This window comes from Carassius auratus, chromosome 47, assembly GCF_003368295.1.
Source record: "Carassius auratus strain Wakin chromosome 47, ASM336829v1, whole genome shotgun sequence".
In the NCBI taxonomy this organism is placed as follows: Eukaryota; Metazoa; Chordata; class Actinopteri; order Cypriniformes; family Cyprinidae; genus Carassius; species Carassius auratus.
In genome coordinates, this window is record NC_039289.1 from 9,848,993 (window position 1) to 9,872,053 (window position 23,061).

The 23,061-nt window shown below is 33.8% G+C and overlaps 1 protein-coding gene and 1 long non-coding RNA gene across 6 annotated transcripts; both read right to left on the minus strand.

The window, feature by feature from the left end:
* Positions 1-375: 375 nt before the first annotated feature.
* On the minus strand, positions 376-22,823 carry LOC113065047 (CD276 antigen homolog). Of its 5 annotated transcripts, XR_003278927.1 has the most exons (6): positions 22,721-22,823; positions 22,420-22,567; positions 21,908-21,990; positions 20,969-21,012; positions 20,555-20,881; positions 17,574-19,024 (listed from the first exon to the last, which is right to left on the minus strand). XR_003278927.1 is itself a non-coding variant. In XM_026236162.1 (5 exons), the coding sequence occupies exons 1-5, from the start codon at positions 21,534-21,536 to the stop codon at positions 8,642-8,644; spliced, it is 585 nt and encodes a 194-aa protein (XP_026091947.1). In that variant the 5' UTR covers positions 21,537-21,860; the 3' UTR covers positions 8,601-8,641. The 5 variants fall into 5 exon arrangements, 3 of the variants coding, with proteins under 3 accessions (XP_026091946.1, XP_026091947.1, XP_026091945.1); XM_026236162.1 differs by lacking the exons at positions 21,908-21,990; positions 22,420-22,567; positions 22,721-22,823 and adding exons at positions 8,601-8,656; positions 21,529-21,860 and having other exon boundaries at positions 18,834-19,024; XR_003278928.1 differs by lacking the exon at positions 21,908-21,990 and having other exon boundaries at positions 22,721-22,822.
* LOC113065048 (uncharacterized) lies at positions 11,144-13,317 on the minus strand. The gene is made up of 3 exons (XR_003278929.1): positions 13,074-13,317; positions 12,837-12,941; positions 11,144-12,268 (listed from the first exon to the last, which is right to left on the minus strand). It is a non-coding gene; the product is annotated as an uncharacterized LOC113065048 (long non-coding RNA).
* Positions 22,824-23,061: the final 238 nt, after the last annotated feature.

Sequence of the window (23,061 nt, forward strand, 5' to 3'; positions counted from 1 at the left end):
CTCAGGTGTAAATCACAATGATATTCATGGTAGTTGACGCCTACTCGCCTATGAATTTTACCAACAAAAAGTGTCTTAAAAAATCTAAATCAATATATTGTTTTCTGTAAGTGAGTAAACAAGATGATTTTCACATAATTTAGAAAGAAAAAAAAATAGGCTACAAGCTCCAGTTCTCAAAAATCCCGGGAACTAATGTTCTGTATGTGTTTTATGACCTTATTCAAGTGATTTGACATTTTTAGTTTTATACTAACCACGCATAACATTTTTTTTTTTTTTTTTTTTAAACACAATCAAGTACATACATGCTGCTCACATATTATTATAGCCCAATCTGTACTGGTTACAGTGAGATTAGACTTTAGCCATTTGTATGGGTATAAGAAACTGAAAAAAAAATAATAATAAATATCAGGGCATGACAAAACTTCTCCAGGCCCCAACAATGCCCTTAGACCTCAGAGGGTTGAAACAAACAGTGACCCCCATGGTGGTGACACCAACAAAAAAATTTCGACATCTTAACCTCTGTTAATTCTCAACAAGAATTTCTGTAGATGTGTGACAGAAATAAAGTAAATCTAGTTAGTAACAATTGAAGCTGGAAATGCTGTTTGAGGACTTGTTTAATCAGATCTTGAGAGATTTAAAGTCTTTTATCTTCATTTCATCTAATGCTGTTGCTGAAGAAAATTGTAGTTTGTGTTCTTATGTCTCTTTCTTTCAGTGCTTGTTTACAGCAGGTGTTTGAATGATTGAAGGCATGTTTCAGGAACATTTTAAATATGATTATCAACGTGATTCATACTTAATTCAGTAGTGGCCAAACTCATGACGTTTCCAGTTGCCCTCTGGCTGCTTGAGCACCTTTTTCTAAAGAAAACTGCAATGAAAATAATAACCAATGACACAGCTGATATAATGCAAACCAAGAGCAAAGGCAGTGTTGGCCCCAGTCCCTCCCGTTCTGTTACTCCTTGGTTTCCCTGTTCAATGGATATTGATCCTGAGAAAAGGTAAAGAAAAAAAATAAGAAAGGATTTACAGGAAACATTATTTGTTGTACACAGTGATATACGTCAGCATTCAGACTGGAGATTTGGTGAATTTCAGATACTGGATCAAACACTTGCAGGATTTAGATTTTAAAACAATCAACTTTGTTTATACTGAAAACTTATTGCACTTCTCTGCTAGTTTCACATACCATTGATGATCAGCTTTAGAGTCTGATATTTATCGGAGTTTTTGATATAGCAAATGTATTTTCCTGCATCAGTGTGTTGAAGATGGTTGAGTTTGATGGAGAAGTTTCCTCTCAGATACTCCTGAGGGAAGGTTTCAATTCTGTTCTTGTACTCTGAATCCTGTGTCACTGGTGCATTACTGTGTGGAATTATATCAAATATAATTTTGCTGCCATTGTGTCTCCAGCTCACATCAATGTCTTGAAGTTTAAGATCATGTTGAGCTGAAGAACATGGCAGAACAACAGAACCATCGATAAACCCCTCGACTGTGACCTGCAAACACACTGAAATCACACAAACTACTGTAAACACAGCCGGCAATCTTTATATGTAGCATGAATTTAACTCTTAAATATAGTTTTTGTTCTGACCTTTGTTTATCAGCACAGCAAATACACAGATGAAGCAGTTGCTGCAGAAACAGAGAAAAAATCTATTTAACTTACTTTAGCTCAACCTTAACTTCAACTTATCATGCTTTAAGCAACACCAACATAATATGTTTGAATCTCACATAACACACATAATTAAGATAGGTTAGGATCTCCCCCATGTCAATACATGCACTATTGTTACAATTTGGCAGTCTTCACCTGTTTTACTCTAATGGTAAAACCTTGATTTGACTGTAAATCATACTACTATCAACTAAAATTAACATGTATCACAAACATGAGACATAAAAGATGATAATCCAAAATGCTAACCGCTAACAGCTAAATTAAAATAACATTTACAAGCAGTTAAACCTAATAATCAGGTTTTTAATATTTCATGTTTAATGTATTCATGAAGCTTAAGTTTTTAATTCTAGTTTAAAAGAGGCATTTTTGTCAACTCAAACACAGCAGGCCAAACACAAACACAAACAACAAGCTTCATCAGACTTTCACTTTCAGAGAAGAACGAGTTTCTCCAAACAGCATTTCTTTCAGAATTCATCACACATACCTGATCATGGTTCTGGTTCGGTATTACCAATATACTGTATGATTTATTTGATTATATATTGCTCATAAATATTTCTGAAATTAGAGGGAAACACTACTTTTCCAACTCTTCCGTCTCAATGTGCCATGCGTCGTCCTTCAGATAACGTCAGACGTCAAGTATACGTAAATACGTAAGTAAGACGTGAGTGTCGTCAACAGTTACCAGGTGAAATGATATGAAACAAACTCGAGATTAAATATGTACCCTTTAAAATATTCACAAAATTTACCCGTGCAAAATATCATTATCAAAATTCATTAACAATATTATTCTGATTCTGATTCTGAATAACTGCACTTTCTGTACTATCGAAAGAAATGGTTCATTTGATATATAACAGTAATTTGGGTCTAATTTGTTTAATTATTTGCCCCAGGAAATCTAAATTATAAGCTGTCTCTAAAACATGTGATATATTCTTTAACACAGAGAAGCAAAAATGTTTGAGTTTATTAGTGAATTAGTCTCAATAGAAATGGAGTCAATTAAAAAAATGTGTTTAAATGTCAATCAAATCAAAAAGAGTTATACATTTTTTAACTTCACGGATAAATTCTTTGCATGGTAACGTTCTTACTGTACATCACCAAATACTTTGGATCTTGAATCTGTTGCTAGAAAAAAAAAAGAGGAAATGGTTGTTGTAAAAAAAAATGTATTTTCTTATTGTATGTTTTATTCATTTATTTGTTTATCTTCTTCTACAATCTATCTGGTTTATTAATATGTCTCCTTTAAAGTAATCCTTTCCTGTATGTCTTTAGAAATATGTTGTCAGACTTATTTGTTCCATTAATTAATAAATACATAATTTAATAAATTAATTCATTAAAAAATAAATAAAGAACGGCACTCTAGATTTTCTTTCCTTCAGTATATTTAAGACTCTCGAGACACAAGTTGACTATTAGTAACATACTTTTCACAAATTACTCTTGATTTTCAACTTAATTTTTACCATTAGTTATAATGAATGTGTTTCTAATCTCAGATGTCTTGAATAATCTGTCTGATCCTTAGTCATCAATAAAATAAATGACATTGGTTAGCCTACAAAATCTCCAAGAAGACTCCAAGACCTCATAATTGTGTGTGTCAGAGAGACACCAAAAACGTGCAGTCCTGGGGTTATACTCCCATAAACCTCTTTGGGAAAACATCGTATTTTGTATCCTGTTCATCAAATCAGACATTTCTCTTATATGTTCCTGCTGGCTCACTCTCACCTACAGATAAAATGGAAAGAGATTTCAAGAATTAATTAATAAGCAGTTTTTCTACAACAAGAAATTACCTGTATTCTTTTTCTTATAGCTGAGTTCAATCCCTAAAGGTGTTCTCTCTTGTTTTGATCCTGACAGATTGTTCAGCTCTTGTGAGACTCAAAGATAATATTGACTGACGTTCTCTTGGGAGGAGGAACTTAGAGACTGAGGGCATCTGTCAGAGATGAGAAGGCGAGTGGACAATTACAGTCTGTTTTGTGGTCATCAGATCACCAAGACATCCTCATTCTGATCTGCAAAGGAACTAAAAGAAACAGAAAGGAACAGTTTCACACGCACATCATGTCTTGAATCTGCCCTTCATGCCTTGTTTGTTTATAGGATACAATATCAGCATGAAGGTTTGGTTGCTAGTTTTAAAGCAGATGAACTTTCTGAATTCAAATATCCAGTTTTTAAATGTTTTAAAAGCACTTTTTCTTGTTTATTTGATCATTAGGAAACATTCTAGTTCACAATCCTTCACACATAATGAGAATTTTACTTCTGAATCAAGTAACATTTGAACAACTAAATGTTTCAGGTATAAACACTTCATGGACAATGCTAACATTTTGTGAAACGGAAACTTTTTAAAGACCAGATGACTTTGAACAAATGATTTAATAATGTTACCTGAAGAACGATTGTTTTTAACCTTTTTCATTGTACAGCTCATACAAAAAAAGTTTTATACTGAAACATTTCTATTTTTATTTAGAATATCAGTCAATCTGAATCAATCTGACACACTTTGTGCTGATTTACACTCATTTTTATGTTTTTTATTAACAGATCCGAATGTAACAGTTACTCTTTGCTCAGTAAATATCATGACAAAAACTAAAAACATGAACTCACTGAAATATGAAAACAAGCTGTTGTTGTGTCTGGATGTTTTTCTGATTAACATCTCACTGTCCTTCCAGCTTCAGAATGAAGAGATCAGATGAGATGTGAGACATGATGGGGCATGATGTCTTTATTTTGCATCATTGTTTCTTAAACCCTCAGGACATTTACTGTAACAGCACAGGAATGCTAGCAGCTAGCAGCAGATCTAGCAGCGATATGGGATTTGAGGCATGTGGAGTTGCTTGTTTGCAAATGTCTCAAGACATCATGGAACAATCAGCATCACAAAAAAAAAAAAAAGTGGCCTAAAGATTTTTCAACTGGGCTTTGGGTTTTTTCTTGATGTCACCATTGTTGAGATTCATGTGCTGCTGTTTGATGTCTGTGTGTCGAAATAATATAATAGTTCAAAACTTTTTCTGTATAGAACACATTTTAAAAAATTCTTTATTCCTGATTGGTGCAACAATACTGGGTTGGTGAACCTAAATTAATGGAGAAACACACTTATGATCAGTATTTAGGATTCAGATGAGATCAGTGAATTAGACCACTTCATTATGCTTATATTAGAAATAATATTTTTTCATCATTACCTGATTACATTCTGTCTTGGTTGTATTTTTATTTATTTTATTTTTCTACTGCAAACGTGTTTTATAAAAAGATTCAGCAGCCAGAGGAAACTAAAATATTCAAGTCAAGGCCAGATGAAGAATGAGCTGAAAGCAGAAGAGCGTTCAAGTGCCATCATTCAGTGTGTGGTCCAGATCTGGAACTAAACAATGTTGCTGTCAGGGAATATTTCTATTCTTTCCGACAACAAAGTATATGAACATGACGAGCTGGTTATCATGGCTTCAGAAATGGGAAGTAGGACATTTCTGATAGCATGTACATCATGAGTCCAAGACAGTTTTTTGATTATTTCAATCATTCACCTGACAAAAAACATACCTGAGATCAAATAATATTTGAAGTGATCATGTGTGAACATTCTTGGCTTTCTCTCTACACTGGCATCAGACAAAACTAGAAGTGTATATGCACACACTTGTTAGACTTGAAATCTAACATGGACAACATATGCAACTACCCCATTAGAAATGTTGGTATCTATCATAGCATCTTGCTCAAGGCTTAAATGTTGTAATTGTTGTTAAGACATATTACCCTCGTTACTTAATGCCTTGAGTAAGTGTAGAGGAAGTGAACCTTTCATATTTCTTTCTGTGAAAAGAGTAGATTTTTAGCAAACTATCTGTAGAATTCAGAAGACAGCTATTCAGTCCATTTTTGGAAATGTGTTGAGTTTAAGATGACTGATGGCATCAGGTTAGACTGAATGATACTGTTTCTGTGAAAGTCAATCTACAGTACCACTTACATTGTGCTCATTCTCTCTTTAATATAATCTTTTAAGTTTGGCCCAGTAGAGGGCACCACACAACAGAGAGACAAAGACCTGTTCATACAACTCAGAAAGATACTTAAGTTTCCATATTGCATTTATAACCATAAATAACTATTCCTTTAACAGTCTGTTTTTAGCATACACATATATTTTGCTGTTAATGCTTAAGAACAAGTTGATTTACTATTGACTTCTCCTATTGACTATGCAAGCAGTATGTTTGACGTAGAAGGGTAAAGAGCACATTTGGGACTTACGCTGAAGATCATTTACTTTGAAGATCATGTGATGTCATGTAGGACATGTTTCCTGGACACACATCCTTATTGGTCCTGGATCAACATCCCTATCAGCCAATCAGATTTAAAGGTTGGGTTTCAGGCTAATGTTAGGATAATAAGACTACATGAATCACATGTTGTTTTCTTGTTTTAACAGTCCTCATACTACAACACAAGGTGCACAAACTACAAGATCTTTGGCCAAGAGACAGCCCCGACCAACAATGTTAAGTATGTTAAGTATAGTGCAAAGACCACCTATTTGGATTTTTAAAAAATAAAAAATTTTTTTTGATCACTTGACATTGCATTGATCCAGGAAATATCTTGAATGCAAGCAGATCCTTTTGTACTGTATGTATTATAAAGCTTGTTTTTTTGTATTATGCATGACGTTATGTCTTTATCTGATGTTTTTCATTTACTATTAAAGAGTGGTGCTTGTGAGACCCTAACTCCTCAGATGAGTTCACATAAGATTAGAAATATCCAGACATCTTTGACAGATTCTATTTTATTTACACTATTTGTTGGATCTTGAACATAAAGAGCTTGTGTACATACAATGAAACACAATGGTCCTCATTTCCAGCGTGTATACCTGAGAACAATGTAGTACATTTAAAATATATTTACCAGTTCTTACAAATAAAACATGTTCAGTATAAATGTTTATATAATTGACAGGCTTATCTGTCTTACAACTTCAGCCAAAAATTTACCAGTTTAAACATCTCTTTCTGTAACACAATAAAAACAGTGCATAAGGCAAGGATATAACAGTACATCCGAAATATGTAAACATTTAGCTAAAAAAGTAACTTATAAAGCCATGAGGCAAGGCAAGGTTATTTAAATAGCACACTTCATACACACTAGTAACTAAAAGGACTTGAGACAAATGGTACAAAATGAAAATATAAAAACAGCTACTGAAGCAACATCGTAGCTTTCACTTTTTAACATTGTAACTTTTTTTCTTATAGGGTATAGATCTTATAGATTTATGAATGAGTAGAGCACCTTGTAAGATCCTGAACATTTTTTTGAAATGTACCTGAATTCCAAAACCATGAACAACTACACCACTAGAGACTGTTAGATAACCTAATAGAGTACTCATAAGGAAGATCCAGAAACACACTCTTTCTAGCTGTTTTCTGTTCTTCAGAAAAACACTTTGCTTACTGGAATTTATTTTTATTTGTCTACCCGAAGCCACAGCACCAACCTCCTCTGACTCAATGTTTAATGCAAAAGCTCATGCAGTTGCTGCATAAAAGTGCAGTTTTTCATTTACCGACTGCTTCATCATGATTATCAGCCAATACTGTTTCATATTGTGCAGAAGAGTTCACAACCTCAGGAGCAGTGTTGTGGGTAACGCGTTACAAAGTAACGCGTTAGAGTACTTTAATTACTTTTTTCCTGAAATTTGTAATTTAACGCGTTAGTTTCGTGCGTAAGTAATCAGTAACTTCGTTATTTTTTTAAAAAAGTAATCCGTTATTTTAAGGAAAGGAAAATCCCGACTGCAGCCTGCTTTTTGTCAGACAGTAGTCCTAGGTCTACTGTGCCACCTGCGGATGTATCAGCGGAGCCGAAGTTCTGTGATCGTAAAGTCAATGGCTGTGATGCGTCTGTGCCCTGCGCCTGACCCTGTGTGTGTGTGTGGGGTTTTTTTTTTTTTTTCGAACTCCCGGCAAGATGGCAGAGAGGACAGCGTTTGGTTTATGGAAGTACGCACATTATTTTCAATTTGTCAACGAAAAAGAAAAGAACATAACGGTAAAATGCACACTCTGCTTTGGTGAAAAGCTTCTGTCGACCGCCAAAAATTCTACCTCAAATTTAACGCTACGTTTTAATCACTACTTTGAAGAGTAAATGTAAGAGGACTGTGTTCAAGCGAATTTAGGCTTGTGACTGTGAGTGACACTTTAATAATAATTAGTTCGGCTATTAAGCGATTTGTCATTTGCCTGTGTGGCGGTGAAGGATTTAATTCGGTTTGTTATCATTTTTGTTTGACAGGCAGCTGTTAATTTCTGTTAGATTGTTGGCTGGCTGGTTGTTCATCATTTCTAAATGGATTTAAATCTGCACGCCTGTTTAAGGTTGTGTTTACAAGTAAGCATAATTGTACTTTGATAACTGCATTATTTAAAGTTAAAGAAAAATCAGGAGTTATCTTGTGGTGCTCATAATATACAGTAGCCTAGGCTACCCGGGCTGGGTAGGTGCAAATTTTGATTAATAATATGTTCTGTGATAATAAATAAATAAAACGCAATGTGGAATAGCCGATTGCTGACTGTCTTTCCTGTTATTGTTATCCTGCAGTGTTAATGTAGTCGGATGACTGACGTTATTCATTGTCGGGAGTCACGACTTCTAGGTGCATTTAAAGGGACCGGGGGCTGTGTCTGTCATGTGTGAGCCGCTGCAAATGGCTTTTAATTTTTGGTAATGCATGAGTACTCTAACGCGTTACTTTTATGAATAGGTAACGCTGTATCATAACGGATTAATTTTAATTGATGGTAACCTTGTAACCTAACTAACTACTTTCCAAAGTAACTATACCCAACACTGCTCAGGAGTGGCTGAACTCACAACGTTTCCAGCTGTCTGGCTGTCTAAGTGCTTTTTTCTCCAGAAAACTGCAATTAAAATTACAACCAGACATAACAGCAACAGTGGTACTATAATGCTAACCAAGAGCGAAGACAGTGACGACACCATTTCCTCCTGTTCTGTTCCTCCTTGGTTTCCTTGTTCAACAGATATCGATCCTGAAAAATTAATGAAAAATATAGTTTTTTTTTTTTTTTTTTTTTTTTTTTTACAGAAACCATTACCTAAAGGATCCATCAATAATTTATATACAACAGCACTGAGACTGGAGCATCAGGGGTGAATTTCAGATATTGGATCAGCCACTTGCAGTATTTAGATTTTGAAGCAAACTAAATTAAATGAAAACTTTCATGCACTAATTAACTAGTTTCACATACCATTGATGATCAGCTGTACAGTCCGATATTCAGATGACTGTGTAATATAGCAAATGTATTGTCCTGCATCAGTGTGTTGAAGATGGTTGAGTTTGATGGAGAAGTTTCCTCTCAGATACTCCTGAGGGAAGGTTTCAATTCTGTTCTTGTACTCTGAGTCCTGTGTCACTGGTGAATTACTGTGTGGAATTATATCAAATACAATTTTGCTGCCATTGTGTCTCCAGTGCACATCAATGTCTTGAAGTTTATGTTGAGCTGAAGAACACGGCAGGATGACAGAACCATCAATAAACCCCTCGAGTGTGACCTGCAAACACACTGAAATCACACAAACTACTGTAAACACAGTCTGACATTTATACATGTGGCATGAATTTAACTCTAAAATATAGTTTATGTTCTCACCTTTGTTGATCAGCACAGCAAATACACAGATGAAGCAGCAGCTGCAATAACATAAAGTCTATTTAACTTCATCATTAGCTCAACTTGAAGAGCATGCCTCAAACAACACCAAGATAATGTTTTTCTTAAATAACACAAATAATTAAGGTACGATAGGGTAGTGTTTCTACCCTGTCAAAACATGCTATATTTGGCAGTACATGTTTTTGAAGAGGACAGTCTTCACCTGTTTGACTTTACTGGTAAAACCTTGATTTCAATGTAAGAGTGAGAACATCAAACTACTATCAACTAAAACGATCATGAACCACAAACATGAGACACAAAAGACGATAATCCAAAATGCTAATGGGATAGGTGCACAAGATGGCGCCGGTGAGCTTCAGCGACGCGAGTGTGTGCGTACTTATTTCCGGTCTTGCACGCTCGCATTGACTGTAAGGGAAACTTACATACGAAACTTGGCTAGATGGATATAATTAATGTTTTTCAAATTTAACAGCGAATAGTGGTATATTAAAAACATGGGGAAACATCCTTCCTACATTTTTGCGTACCTCTGTGTGGAAATTCATCAAGATACAACACGAAGATTGCTTTATTCTTCTGTTGATTACGCAGATCAGCATCGACGTCAGGTTAATCAGTCCACAGGGATTTCTTCTTTCAAACACAAACCACTGAAATATGCAATACTGTTCATTTTCGAAGAGCTGGTTTTGTTCTGACTGTTATGAAAGATCAAGGTTTCTGACTGTCAAACGAGACGCACAGAGATTTCTGATAAAGCTTGTTTTATTAACTTTATTTGATAACATAATTTATAACTAACTGTACAATTAAACGTAATGTACTTATGGTAAGCTTGCATTAATTAAAAGATCATTGTTTGCGTTCATGTGTTTTTATCAATGTTTATTTGTTTTGTGAAAGATCTGCAGCATAAATCATTATCTGTCTATGAGCAGCGCATGTATATTGTTATTGTTTTGCATTAACTATCAGATTAAACAGATATTGAAAGTAGTCATGTATTTTTTTTACTGTGCAAAATAAAATATTTTGTGAAAATAATGATGAAACAGACTGATATATGTGTGCAATTGAGAAATGGATACTTCTGAAGATAAATCGCAGCCCATGTCTCACGAGGTAAATATTTAACCTGTTAACTGTCACTCACGTTTTTGAAGATAGACTTCAATGTGCATGATACAAACCTAATTTTTTTTTTTTTAATTCATGACTGAAAACATTTTGTAACATGATTTTGATGTACCATTTACATGGTAATACAATGTCTGATTTTAAAATGGGTTTTGAAGGATGAATTTTGAAATTTTATGTTTTCAAGTGATATATAACTTCTGATGATTTCTAAAATGTGAAAAAAAAAAAAAAAACTAGGAAGTATTTTTTTAAACAAAGATCAAAACTCCTTTTGTAATGCAGATTTCTGAGGGTGCACTCTTGTCATAAATTAATCTATTACTTTTCCTACATAATTTTTTACAAGAAATATTGGTAAAATATATATTTGGGAGTCTTAGACCTTTCCAAAGATATATAGTTTGTCAAGATTAGATTAGATTTGATTGTAATATAGTATAGTCAATGTAGGCGTCCCGTATACGGGACGGGGTGACAGTTAGCAGGTTAATTGAAAAAAAAAATCTATGTAATACAAATTTTTTCGAGAAATAAGTAATTTTTACATTTACATATTTGGTTAGATAAAAATATATTATGTAGCTGTGTATACACACCATGAATTCAACTTCCATTTCGTGAACAGTAGTGAACATTAGTGTATTTAATTCATTCACCAGACCCAAACATACACAAGTTTCAAATCCACTGGCTCAGTTAACATTTGTAGTATAGTGATAATAGCAGTGTATATCTTATTTGAATTTGAAGTGATATTATAAATCCTGTAAACATCCTCTGAACTGACGTTTAGCACAACCGGAAAGACTGGAAATCCAAGATGGCGGAGTTATGTAACTAGGCCATTGCTAACAGCAAGAAAACTAAAACAAAATAAACCTTAAAGCAGATCAACCTGATAATCAGGTTTATAATAACTAATGTTTAATGTATTCATGAAGCTTAAGAGTTATCCTGTTTTTGATTCTAGTTTAAAAGAAGCATTTTTGTCAACCCAAACACAGCAGGCCAAACACAAACACGAGCAACAAGCTACATCAGACTTTCACTTTCCGAGAAGAACGAGTTTCTCTAAACAGCATTTCTTTCAGAATTCATCACACATACCTGATCATGTTTCTGGTTCAATATTATCAATTTACTGTGTCTTTTATTTGACTAAATATTTCTAAAATTAGAGGGAAACAATACTTTTCCAACTCTTCCGTCTCGATGTGCCATGCGTCGTCCTTCAGATGACGTCAGACGTCAAGTATACGTAAATACGTAAGACGTGAGTGTCGTCAACAGTTACCAGGTGAAATGATATGAAACAAACTCGAGATTAGAGATGTACCTTTTAAAATATTCACTAAATTTACCCGTGCAATATATCATTATCAAAATTCATAAACATTGACAGTAACTTCACTTTTTATACTATCGGAAGACTTGGCTCATTTAAGCTCTTAGCTTAATTGTAATTTATCTGTAATAGAAATGGAGTCATTGAAAAAAATCTTAAATATCAAACAAATCAAAAAGTATGACTCCTTTTTAAACTTTACGGACAAAATTATTTGGTAACGTCCTTGCTGTACATCACTAAATACTTTGGATCTTGAATCTTTTGCTAGAAAAAAATGAAGAAATGATTGTTGTTAGTATTTCTTTTCTTTTCTTCTTTTCTGTTTTATAAATGTATTTGTTTATTTTCTTCTACAATCTATCTGGTTTATTAATGTGTCTCTTTTAAAGTAATTGCTCCTTGTGTGTCTGTAGAAACATTTTAAGACTCATTTGTTCCATTAATTAATCCATTAACTAAAAAATCAATAAAGAGCTGCACTCTAGATATTCGTTTCTTCAGCGTATTTAAATCTCTTGAGACACAAGTTGACTATCACATGTTCTTCTGCTGAATTTTCACCATTAGTAATAATGGATATGTTTTTCTGATCTCAGTTGTCTTGAATAAACTGTCTGATATTTAGTTCATTAATAAAATAATTGACAAAACCTTTTTTTGTGGTTGTTCTTCTGGTTAGACTACAAAATACTATGCAAAGTTCACTGAACAATAATTTGGATATATAATAATAAACATTCAGTTGCTCTTTTCCAAACATCTGATGTGTCATTTGATCCTATAAGTGAAATGAACAGCAGTAAATTAAATGAGTAAATGTACTCAGACTTACATGAGTATGACATCGAAGCTTCTTGCCGAAAACCTCTTCTGTATTTTGCATCCTGTTCACTGAGTCAAACATTTCTCTTATATGTTCCTGCTGGCTCATTCTGACCTACAGAGAAAAATGAGAGAGAGAGACATTTGAATACAACAATAAAACACGGCCTGACTTTTTCCCAAATTTGCCTTTCAAATAGATTTGAATAATTCATAATTAAAAACTTGTTCTACAACAATATATTACCTCTTTTTTTTTCTTCTAGCTGAGTTCAATCCCTAAAGGTGTTCTCTCTTGTTTTGATCCTGACAGATTGTTCAGCTCTTCTGAGACTCAAAGATAATATTGACTGACGTTCTCTTGGGAGGAGGAACTTAGAGACTGAGGGCATTTGTCAGAGATGAGAAGTCAAGTGGACAATTACAGTCTGTTTTGTGGTCATCAGATCACCAAGACATCCTCATTCTCTGCAAAGGAACTAAGAGAGAGAGAGAAAGCAAAAAGTCTCACACGCACAGCCTTGTCTTGAAATTCCCCTTCATGCCTTGTTTGTTTATAGGATACAATATCAGCATGACGGTTTAGTTGCTAGTTTTAAATCAGATGGACTTTCTGAATTCAAATATCCAGTTTTTAAATGTTTTAAAAGCACTTTTTCTTGGCTATTTAATCATTAGGAAACATTCTAGTTCACTATTCTTCAAACATAATGAGAATTTTACTTCTGAATCAAGTAACATTTCAACAACTAAATGTTTCAGGTATAAACACTTCATGGACAATGCTAACATTTTGTGAAACGGAAACGTTTTAAAGACCAGATGACTTTGAACAAATGTTTTATTAACTGTACTTGAAGAATGTTTTTTCTTAACCTTTATCATTTTACAACTAATACAAAAAAAGTTTTATACTGAAAAATTTCTATTTTTACTCAGAATATCTAATATCTAATATCTAATATACACACTTTGTGTTGATTTACACTATTTTGTATGCTTTTTTATTAACAGATCTAAATGTAAGAGTTGCTCCTTGCACAATAAACATCATTACATGACAACTGATCTGACAGATGCTAAAAACATGAACTTGTTGAAATATATATATAAAAAAACTGTTGTTGCGTGCAGTTACAGGAAATGTTCAGAGAGTTTAAAAAACACAATTATATGTATCCTTCTGGCTTCAAAATGAAGCGATAAAATTAGATGTGATCATGATGGGGCTGATAAAATGTCATTATTTTGCATTATTGTGTTTCTTAAACCCTCTGCACATTAACACACAGGAATGCTGTTATCTTGAAGATCCATTTACATTCCACTAGATGGCAAAAACGATCCCTAGCAGAGATATAGGGTTTGAGCAATGTGGAGCTGCTTGTTTGCAAATGACTCATGACGTCATAGAACACTAAGATATCAGTATCACAAAAAAAAAAAAAAAAAGGTCTAAAGATTTTTCAACTGGGCTTTGTGTTTTTTTTCTTGACATTACCATTGTTGAGAGTCATGTGCTGCTGCTTGATGTCTGTGTGTCGAAATATTATATTTGTCATGTGTCTTTAGTTCCTATTTACTGTAGTTTAGTTCTAGTTTTCATTTAGTAAATCATTGTTATTCTGTTCACCTGTTTATGTTCTCACTAATTATGTTTCATGTGTTTATAAACCCTGAGTTTTCCTCAGTTGTCTTGTCTTGTGTTAAAGTTAAGTTGATGTTTTCATCTCTTTCTGTTTTAAAATGATTTGTTCATGTTCTGATTATTAAAGCCACTATAGTGGATTTCTTCCTGTCTGTGTGCACCACGACCCGTGACATTAGTAGTTCTAAACTTTTGTGCAGAACATGATTTAAAAAAATCCTTCATTTCTGATTGGTGCAACAGTACTGGCTCAGTTTCACTGGGTTGGTAGAGCAAAAATAATGGAATAACACACTTATGATAAGTATTTAGGATTCAGATAAGATCAGTGAATTAGACCACTTCATTATGCTTATATTATATTTGCTACTGCATACGTGTTTTATAAACAGATTCAGCAGCCAGAGAAAACTAAAATATTCAAGTCAATGTCAAATGAACACTGAGCTGAAAGCAGAAGAGCGTTCAAGTGCCATCATTCAGTATGTGGGCCAGATCTGGAACTAAACAATGTTGCTGTCAGGGATTATTTCTGTTCTTTCCGACAACAAAGCATGTGAACGTGACGAGCTGGTAGGAAATGTAGGACATTTCTGATAGCATGTACATCATGAATCATTCATTCACCAGATGGAAACATAGTATTTGAAGTGATCATGTGTGAACATTCTTGGCTTTCTCTCTACACTGGCATCAGGTAAAACTAGAAGTGTCTATGCACACACTTGTTAGACTTGAAATCTAACATGGACAACATATGCAACTACCCCATTAGAAATGTTGGTATCTATCATAGCATCTTGCTCAAGGCTTAAATGTTGTAATTGTTGTTAAGACATATTGCCTTTGTTACTTAATGCCTTGAGTAAGTGTAGAGGAAGTGAACCTTTCATATTTCTTTCTGTGAAAAGAGTAGATTTTTAGCAAACTATCTGTAGAATTCAGAAGACAGCTATTCAGTCCATTTTTGGAAATGTGTTGAGTTTAAGATGACTGATGGCATCAGTAATGTTCTCCAAACAGGGACAGATCACACATTCATGTCTTTTGTTCCACTAATTTCACAACTACTGTATGTAGCAAAAAAAAAAAAAAAAAAAAAAATGTTGCTCAAAAGAGTTATTAGTAACTATGACTTGTGGAAAGTAGAGCAAAATTGCAACACTTTATTGTAGAAGAGATGATAGTAACTTCAAGACTTTAGTTTGAGGCATTAAGATGCACTTTACAATTCACAGCCCGACTTCAATACAACCTCAATTGTTATTCAAATTGAACTTTTAAACTGTATATTTGGCATCTGTAAGAAATATGTTAGTCACGTTGAGACATTTTAATGGGTTTAGTTTAGAAAGATGAACATTTTACTCCAATGTTTTAGCCCTGTATTTATTCTAAGTGTATACTGCGACATTTTATTTACTGCTTCAAAAGAAGTATGTTTATTTTATTGAATCAGCATTAATGAAACAGTTTTCGATGTAGTTCTATAAATAGGCAGTTTAAAAAAAAATGGGAGAACAATTTAGTTATTCGGGTATTTTGCTATTTTATTTTTCTAAATAAATCGTTACTATAAAAGAGAAATAATACATCCTATCAAACAATATATTTATAGAACAATCAGACAAATTGAATATTATCTCAAAATAACTTGCATATGAGATGATGAAATGATTAATTATGTATTTTCTTATATGACCTGTTTTAGGTGATAAATGCAGAATCTGGAAATTCTGATGGGTTTCTTGATGATGTATAGGCTGATCATAATCAGTTACGTGTGTATCTTGCACAATTTATTATAATAATATCTTGATTGTGACTTATTTGCATAGATTGCTGAAACTTTCCACGTGAATCAGAAAAATCTGGATCAAGAGAAGAAAGAAGAGGTCGTCCATCTAAGAGAGAAAGAGTCTGATTTCACAACTACTTCTAATGTCTTGTCTGGCTTGTTTTTGGGTCTTGGCATTCTTCTTCATACATTTTATATAGGTTAGACTGAATGATACTGATACTGTGAAAGTCAATCTACAGTACCACTTACATTGTGCTCATTCTCTCTTTAATATATATATATATATATATATATATTTAAGTTTGGTCCAGTAGATGGCACCACACAACAGAGAGACAAAGACCTGTTCATACAACTCAGAAAGAGACTTTCTATACTGGAGCATTAGAGTTATATTATAAACATAAAGAACTATTCCTTTAACAGTCTGTTTTTACCATAAACATATATTTTGCTGTTAATGCTTAAGAACAATTTGATTTACTATTGACTTCTCCTATTGACTATTCAAGCAGTATAGTCTCTGCAAATAAGGCTTAATATCTTAAATAATTTTAAACTTATATTGTTTCAGGGATGTTTAGACACTTTTACTGAAAAACATTGCAAAACATAAACTTTATGTTTGACACAGAAGTGCAAAGAGCACATTTGGGACTTACGCTGAAGATCATTTACTCTGAAGATCATGTGATGTCATGTAGGACATGTTTCCTGGACACACATCCTTATTGGTCCTGGATCAACATCCCTATCAACCAATCAGATTTAAAGGTTGGGTTTCAGGCTAATGTTAGGATATAAGACTACACGAATCACGTGTTGTTTTCTTGTTTTAACAGTCCTCATACTACAACACAAGGTGCACAAACTACAAGATCTTTGGCCAAGAGACAACTCCAACCAACAACTAAAAATGTGTAAGTATTTATATCACAATGTTAAGTATAGTGCAAAGACCACTTATTTGGATTTAAAAAAAAAAAAATACAATTTTTTTTTAACTGATCACTTGACATTGCATTCATCCAAGAAATATCTTGAATGCAAGCAGATCCTTTTGTACTGTATGTATTATAAAGCTTGTGTTTTTGTATTATGCTGACTGATGTTAAATGCTTTTGATGTCTATTCTTATCATACTGCTTCTTAAATACAAAGATTCTGTTTTTTAGTTGTCAGAAGCATGACGTGACGTCTTTATCTGATGTTTTTCATTTACTATTAAAGAGTGGTGCTTGTGAGACCCTAACTCCTCAGGTGAATTCACATAAGATTAGAAATATCCAGACAACTTTGACAGATTCTATTTTATTTACACTATTTGTTGGATCTTGAACATAAAGAGCTTGTGTACATACAATGAAACACAATGGTCCTCATTTCCAGCGTCTATACCTGAGAACAATGTAGTACATTTAAAATATATTTACCAGTTCTTACAAATAAAACATGTTCAGTATAAATGTTTATATCATTGACAGGCTTATCTGTCTTACAACTTCAGCCAAAAATGTACCGGTTTCAACATCTCTTTCTGTAACACAATAAAAACAGTGCATAAGGCAAGGATATAACAGTACATCCGAAATATGTAAACATTCAGCTAAAAAAGTCACTTATAAAGCCATGAGGCAAGGCAAGGTTATTTAAATAGCACACTTCATACACACTAGTAACTAAAAGGAGTTGAAACATAAAATAAATAAGAAATGACAAATGGTACAAAAGTAAAATATAAAAACAGCTATTAAAGCAACATTGTAGCTTTTTTTTTTTTGTTATAAGGCAGAACAAGCCAACAAACTGAGCCCATGTGTACAGGCGATGATTGTCTTAGTGTGAATGTAGCTAAGAATATCAAAACATCGAACACTCCTGAAAATAAATAAATAATGAAATAAAATGGATATTCATGAAATGTTATATGACCAGGTAAGTAGTTTACATGGTGCTGTTTTTATAAGGCTATTTAGGCAATGTTACCAACATAAACATTGTTTTAACAGCAAATGTGATTCTATGCAAACTAAACAGATTTCTGAAAAGCCAAGCCAACGATTCATGTTTTACTATAGTTGCTTTTCCTTTGTGCTTGGAAATTCATATCAGTTCAAGGGCATTTTTTAAGCCTTCTAGCTACTATGAGTCCTTCTGTCCTTTAAAGATATGGCATGCATTGAAAAATGCCATTTCCTGCAAAAACATGAATGAGTAGAGCACCTTGTGAGCTCCAGAACAATTTTTGAGAATTTACTTGAATTCCAAAACCATGAATGACCGCATCTATAGAGATTGCCAAGCAGCCTTATAGTATGCTCTTAAGGAAGATACAGAAACACTCTAATTCTACCCGTTTTCTGTTCTTCAAACAAAACATTTGCTTACTAGACTTTTTTATTTTTCTACCCGAAGCCACAGCACCAACCTCCTCTGACTCAATGTTTAATGCAAAAGCTCATGCAGTTGCTGCAGGAAAGTGCAGTTTTTTAATTACCGACTGCTTCATCATGATTATCAGCCTTTATTGGTTTATATTGTGCAGAAGGGTTCACAACCTCAGGAGTGGCTGAACTCACACCGTTTCCAGCTGTCTGGCTGTCTAAGTGCTTTTTTCTCCAGAAAACTGCAATTAAAATAACAACCAGACATAACAGCAACAGTGGTACTATAATGCTAACCAAGAGCGAAGACAGTGATGGCACCATTTCCTCCTGTTCTGTTCCTCCGTGATCAGTGGATATTGATCCTGAAAAAAGAAAAATAATAATAATTAAAAAAACCTTTTTACAGAAACCATTACCTCATTGTGATAGTGTTGGGCGATATGGTCATTTTTCAGATCGTCAGCCCTTGGGATCGACGATACATGATCTTATCGTTCATGGGTGGAGCAAGAGAGAGACACTTTTTGTTCTTGTCATAGCAGAACTATTCAGTGTTTTAAACCATGCAGTGCCCGAGAGAGAGCCTAGGGAATCACCAATAATCGACATACTGATAAACTAACATTAAATAAAATATACTGTATTTAAAACAGCTAGTTCATATATAGTCGGACACAACTGTCATATCGCACGTCCTGTGACAGATTTGCTGCATCTGCGCACGGAATTAACAGTCTAAATCAGTCAACGATGAAAATCAATAGTAGATTTCATTTAATGTCCATCATTTGAACACTAATATTGGACATAAACGAACACGTTAAATTTAAAGTATTAGAAACGGGTAAGTTGATATATTTTTAGTAAAGTTGGATTGTACTGATGCATCAGTCATACAGAGCTACGGACCGCACGCCTCATGATGAGCTCAACACACTGCTACAGAAACAAGAATCAGATGCATTCTGACATAACTGTGGCATTAAACTCAGTTAGTGAGGACTCGTTTAAAATATTGCCCATATATACAGTAGGCCATTTAGATTACTTGTTAAAGTGCAATGAAATACCTTCTATTTTCAGACGATGTACATCTGTTTGTGGATGGAGACTTTGTAACAGCCAAAACTATGTGTTTTGCATGCATCACATTATAGTGCAGTGTGCATGAAAATAATAACAAGGTGGCAGAGCAACTTTATCAGCCATAGTGGTTCTCACATAGTTATTCTACGCCATCAGCACATAATGAGTGTTATAAGTTAAGAGATCAGTCTCTTAACAGAAGGACTTAGTGAGAGCCACTTTGGATGATAAGTTCACTCTGCCGCTTTATTTTGTCTTTACTTTATTTGTATCACCAAGAAAGAGTAAATCTCTCATGTTTGAGAAAAGCGCGTTGCCGTGTACCAGCCATTAAATGTGTGGGACACCAACACCTCGTTTTCTCTTTCATTTCATGGATTTAATGAGTTATCTGAGTCAAAGCGTTAAAACTTTTTCACTGACTACAGGCTCTAATCCTATTTTGTGCACACGTGTGTGTGTGTGTGTGTGTGTAATAGATGGACAGTTTGATAGCCGAAATTATAATAGGCCGCCTAATAAAAATTATAATAGTTGTTATTATTATAATTTAATACATTAATGGGAGAATGAGCCTAATATCATCTTGACTATCGACAGGGACATCTGCCATCGTCAATACACGATACTATCGTCTATCGGCACAACCCTAAAAGCATCCATCTATAACTCTATATACATCAGAACTGAGACAGGAGCATCATGGGTGAATTTCAGATATTGGATCAGCCACTTGCACTATTTATAATTGAAGCAAACAAAATTAAATGAAAACTTTGATGCACTAATCAACTAGCTTCACATACCATTGATGATCAGCTGTACAGTCCGATATTCAGATGACTGTGTGATGAAGCAGGTGTATTCCCCTGCATCAGTGTGTTGAAGATTGTTGAGTTTGATGGAGAAGTTTCCTCTCTGATACTCCTGAGGGAAAGTTTCAATTCTGTTCTTGTACTCTGAGTCCTGTGTCACTGGTGAATTACTGTGTGGAATGATATCAAATATAATTTTGCTGCCATTGTGTCTCCAGCTCACATCAATGTCTTGAAGTTGATGATCATGTTTAGTTGAAGAACACGGCAGGACGACAGAACCACCAATAAACCCCTCGACTGTGACCTGCAGACACACTGAAATCACACAAACTACTATAAACACAGTCTGGCATTTATGCATGTGGCATGAATTTAACTCTAAAATTTAGTTTTTGTTCTGACCTTTGTTTATCAGCACAGCAAATACACAGATGAAGCAGATGATGCTGCAGAAACAGAAAAAGTCCCTTCATCATTTGCGAAACTTGAAGAGCATGCTTCAAAAAACGCCGAGATAATAGGTTTAATTCTATTTAATTCTAATTCTATATAAAAAGTTTTTTTTTTTTAAGAGGACAGTCTTCACCTGTTCGACTTTACTGCTAAAACCTTGATTTCACTGTAAGACTGAGCAAATCCAACTACTATCAACTAAAGCTAACATGAATCACAAACATGAGACACAAAAGATGATAATCCAAAATGCTAACCGCTAACAGCTAAATCAAAATAACAGTTAAAGCAGATCAACCTGATAATCAGGTTTATAATAAGTCATGTTTAATGTATTCATGAAGCTTAAGAGTTATCCTGTTTTTGATTCTAGTTTAAAAGAAGCATTTTTGTCAACTCAAACACAGCAGGCCAAACACAAACACGAGCAACAAGCTACATCAGACTTTCACTTCCGAGAAGAACGAGTTTCTCCAAACAGCGCTTCATTCAGAATTCATCACACATACCTGATCATGTTTCTGGTTCAATATTATTAATACACTGTGTCTTTTATTTGACTAAATATTTCTGAAATTAGAGGGAAACACTACTTTTCCAACTCTTCCGTCTCGATGTGCCATGCGTCGTTATACAGATGACGTCAGACGTCAAGTATACGTAAATACGTAAGTAAGACATGATTGTCATCAACATTTACCAGGTGAAATGATCAGAAACACACTCTAGGATTAAATATGTGCCCTTTAAAATATTCACAAAACTTACCCGTGCAATATATTATTATCAAAACGAATAAACAAGAATAGGCTCATTTACTTTATAACAGTAATTTTGGTCTGAAAAAAAATCTTAAATGTCAATCAAATAAAAAAAAAAGAATCATACCTTGTTAAACTTTACGGATAAATTCTATGCATTTTAACGTCCTTGCTGTACATCACCAAATACTTTGGGTCTTGAATCTGTTGCTAGAAAAAATTAAGAAATTATTGTTGTTAATATTTATTTTCTTTTATTTATTCTTCTTCATTCTATCTGGTATATTAATGTGTCTCTTTTAAAGTAATTCCTCCCTGTATGTCTATAGAAACATGCTGTAACACTTATTTGCTCTATTATAATATAAATATATAAATTATTACTCTAGACATCCGTTCCTTCAGTATATTCCAGACTACTGAAACACAAGTTGACTATCACATGCTTTTCAAATGTGACTCTTGATTTTCTGCTATTTTTTATTCATTTATTTATTTTCACTCTTTGTAATATTGAACATGTTTCTGTTCTCAGTTGTCTTGAATAATCTGTCTGGTCTTTATTTTATCAATTTATTATTTTATTATATTTATTTATTTGAAATGAACAATTAAATGAGTAAAAGTGCTCAGACTTACGTGAGGATGAGATTGAAGTTTCCCGTCCTAAATTCTTCTGGATAATTTTTGTATTCTGGATCAAGTAAATCATTTCTCTGAATAATGTCTTATATATTCCCACTCATTGCGTCGCAATACAGTGTCATGTCTTGACTTTATTTTGTCACTGTAAAAACAGAGCAAAAACACAGAAATCCAGAGAGAGAATTGAAAATAGCTGAATAAAGGCTGGATTTTCAAATGTTAGGATTTTGCTTAACATTAATAACTCCAACAGATGAGTTGAACAAACTCAAAGAGAATAGATGGATATAGACACCTGCATTGAGGGTAGAGGTTGTCATATCTAAATAGGCTAAATCCAGAAAGATCTTCCTCGTAGTTCTTCTCTCTCGTCTTCATCCTGAGAAACTGTACAAGTGCTGTGAAGAGACTGAATTCTCCCTGATATCCTGATGGGTGGAGAGTCTGTCATGGGTTCGACCTGATGGGTGTTAGCTGACAGACCTGATGAACAAGTAAATGTTTACTAAGAGGGCAGATCATGTGTTTAATATAGAAACAAATCACAGCAGTTCCTGTTCTCAGAGTTTCTAAGAATGAACACAATAATAATAATAAGAAGAAGAAGAATACGCAGAGACAAACAAACATATTGAT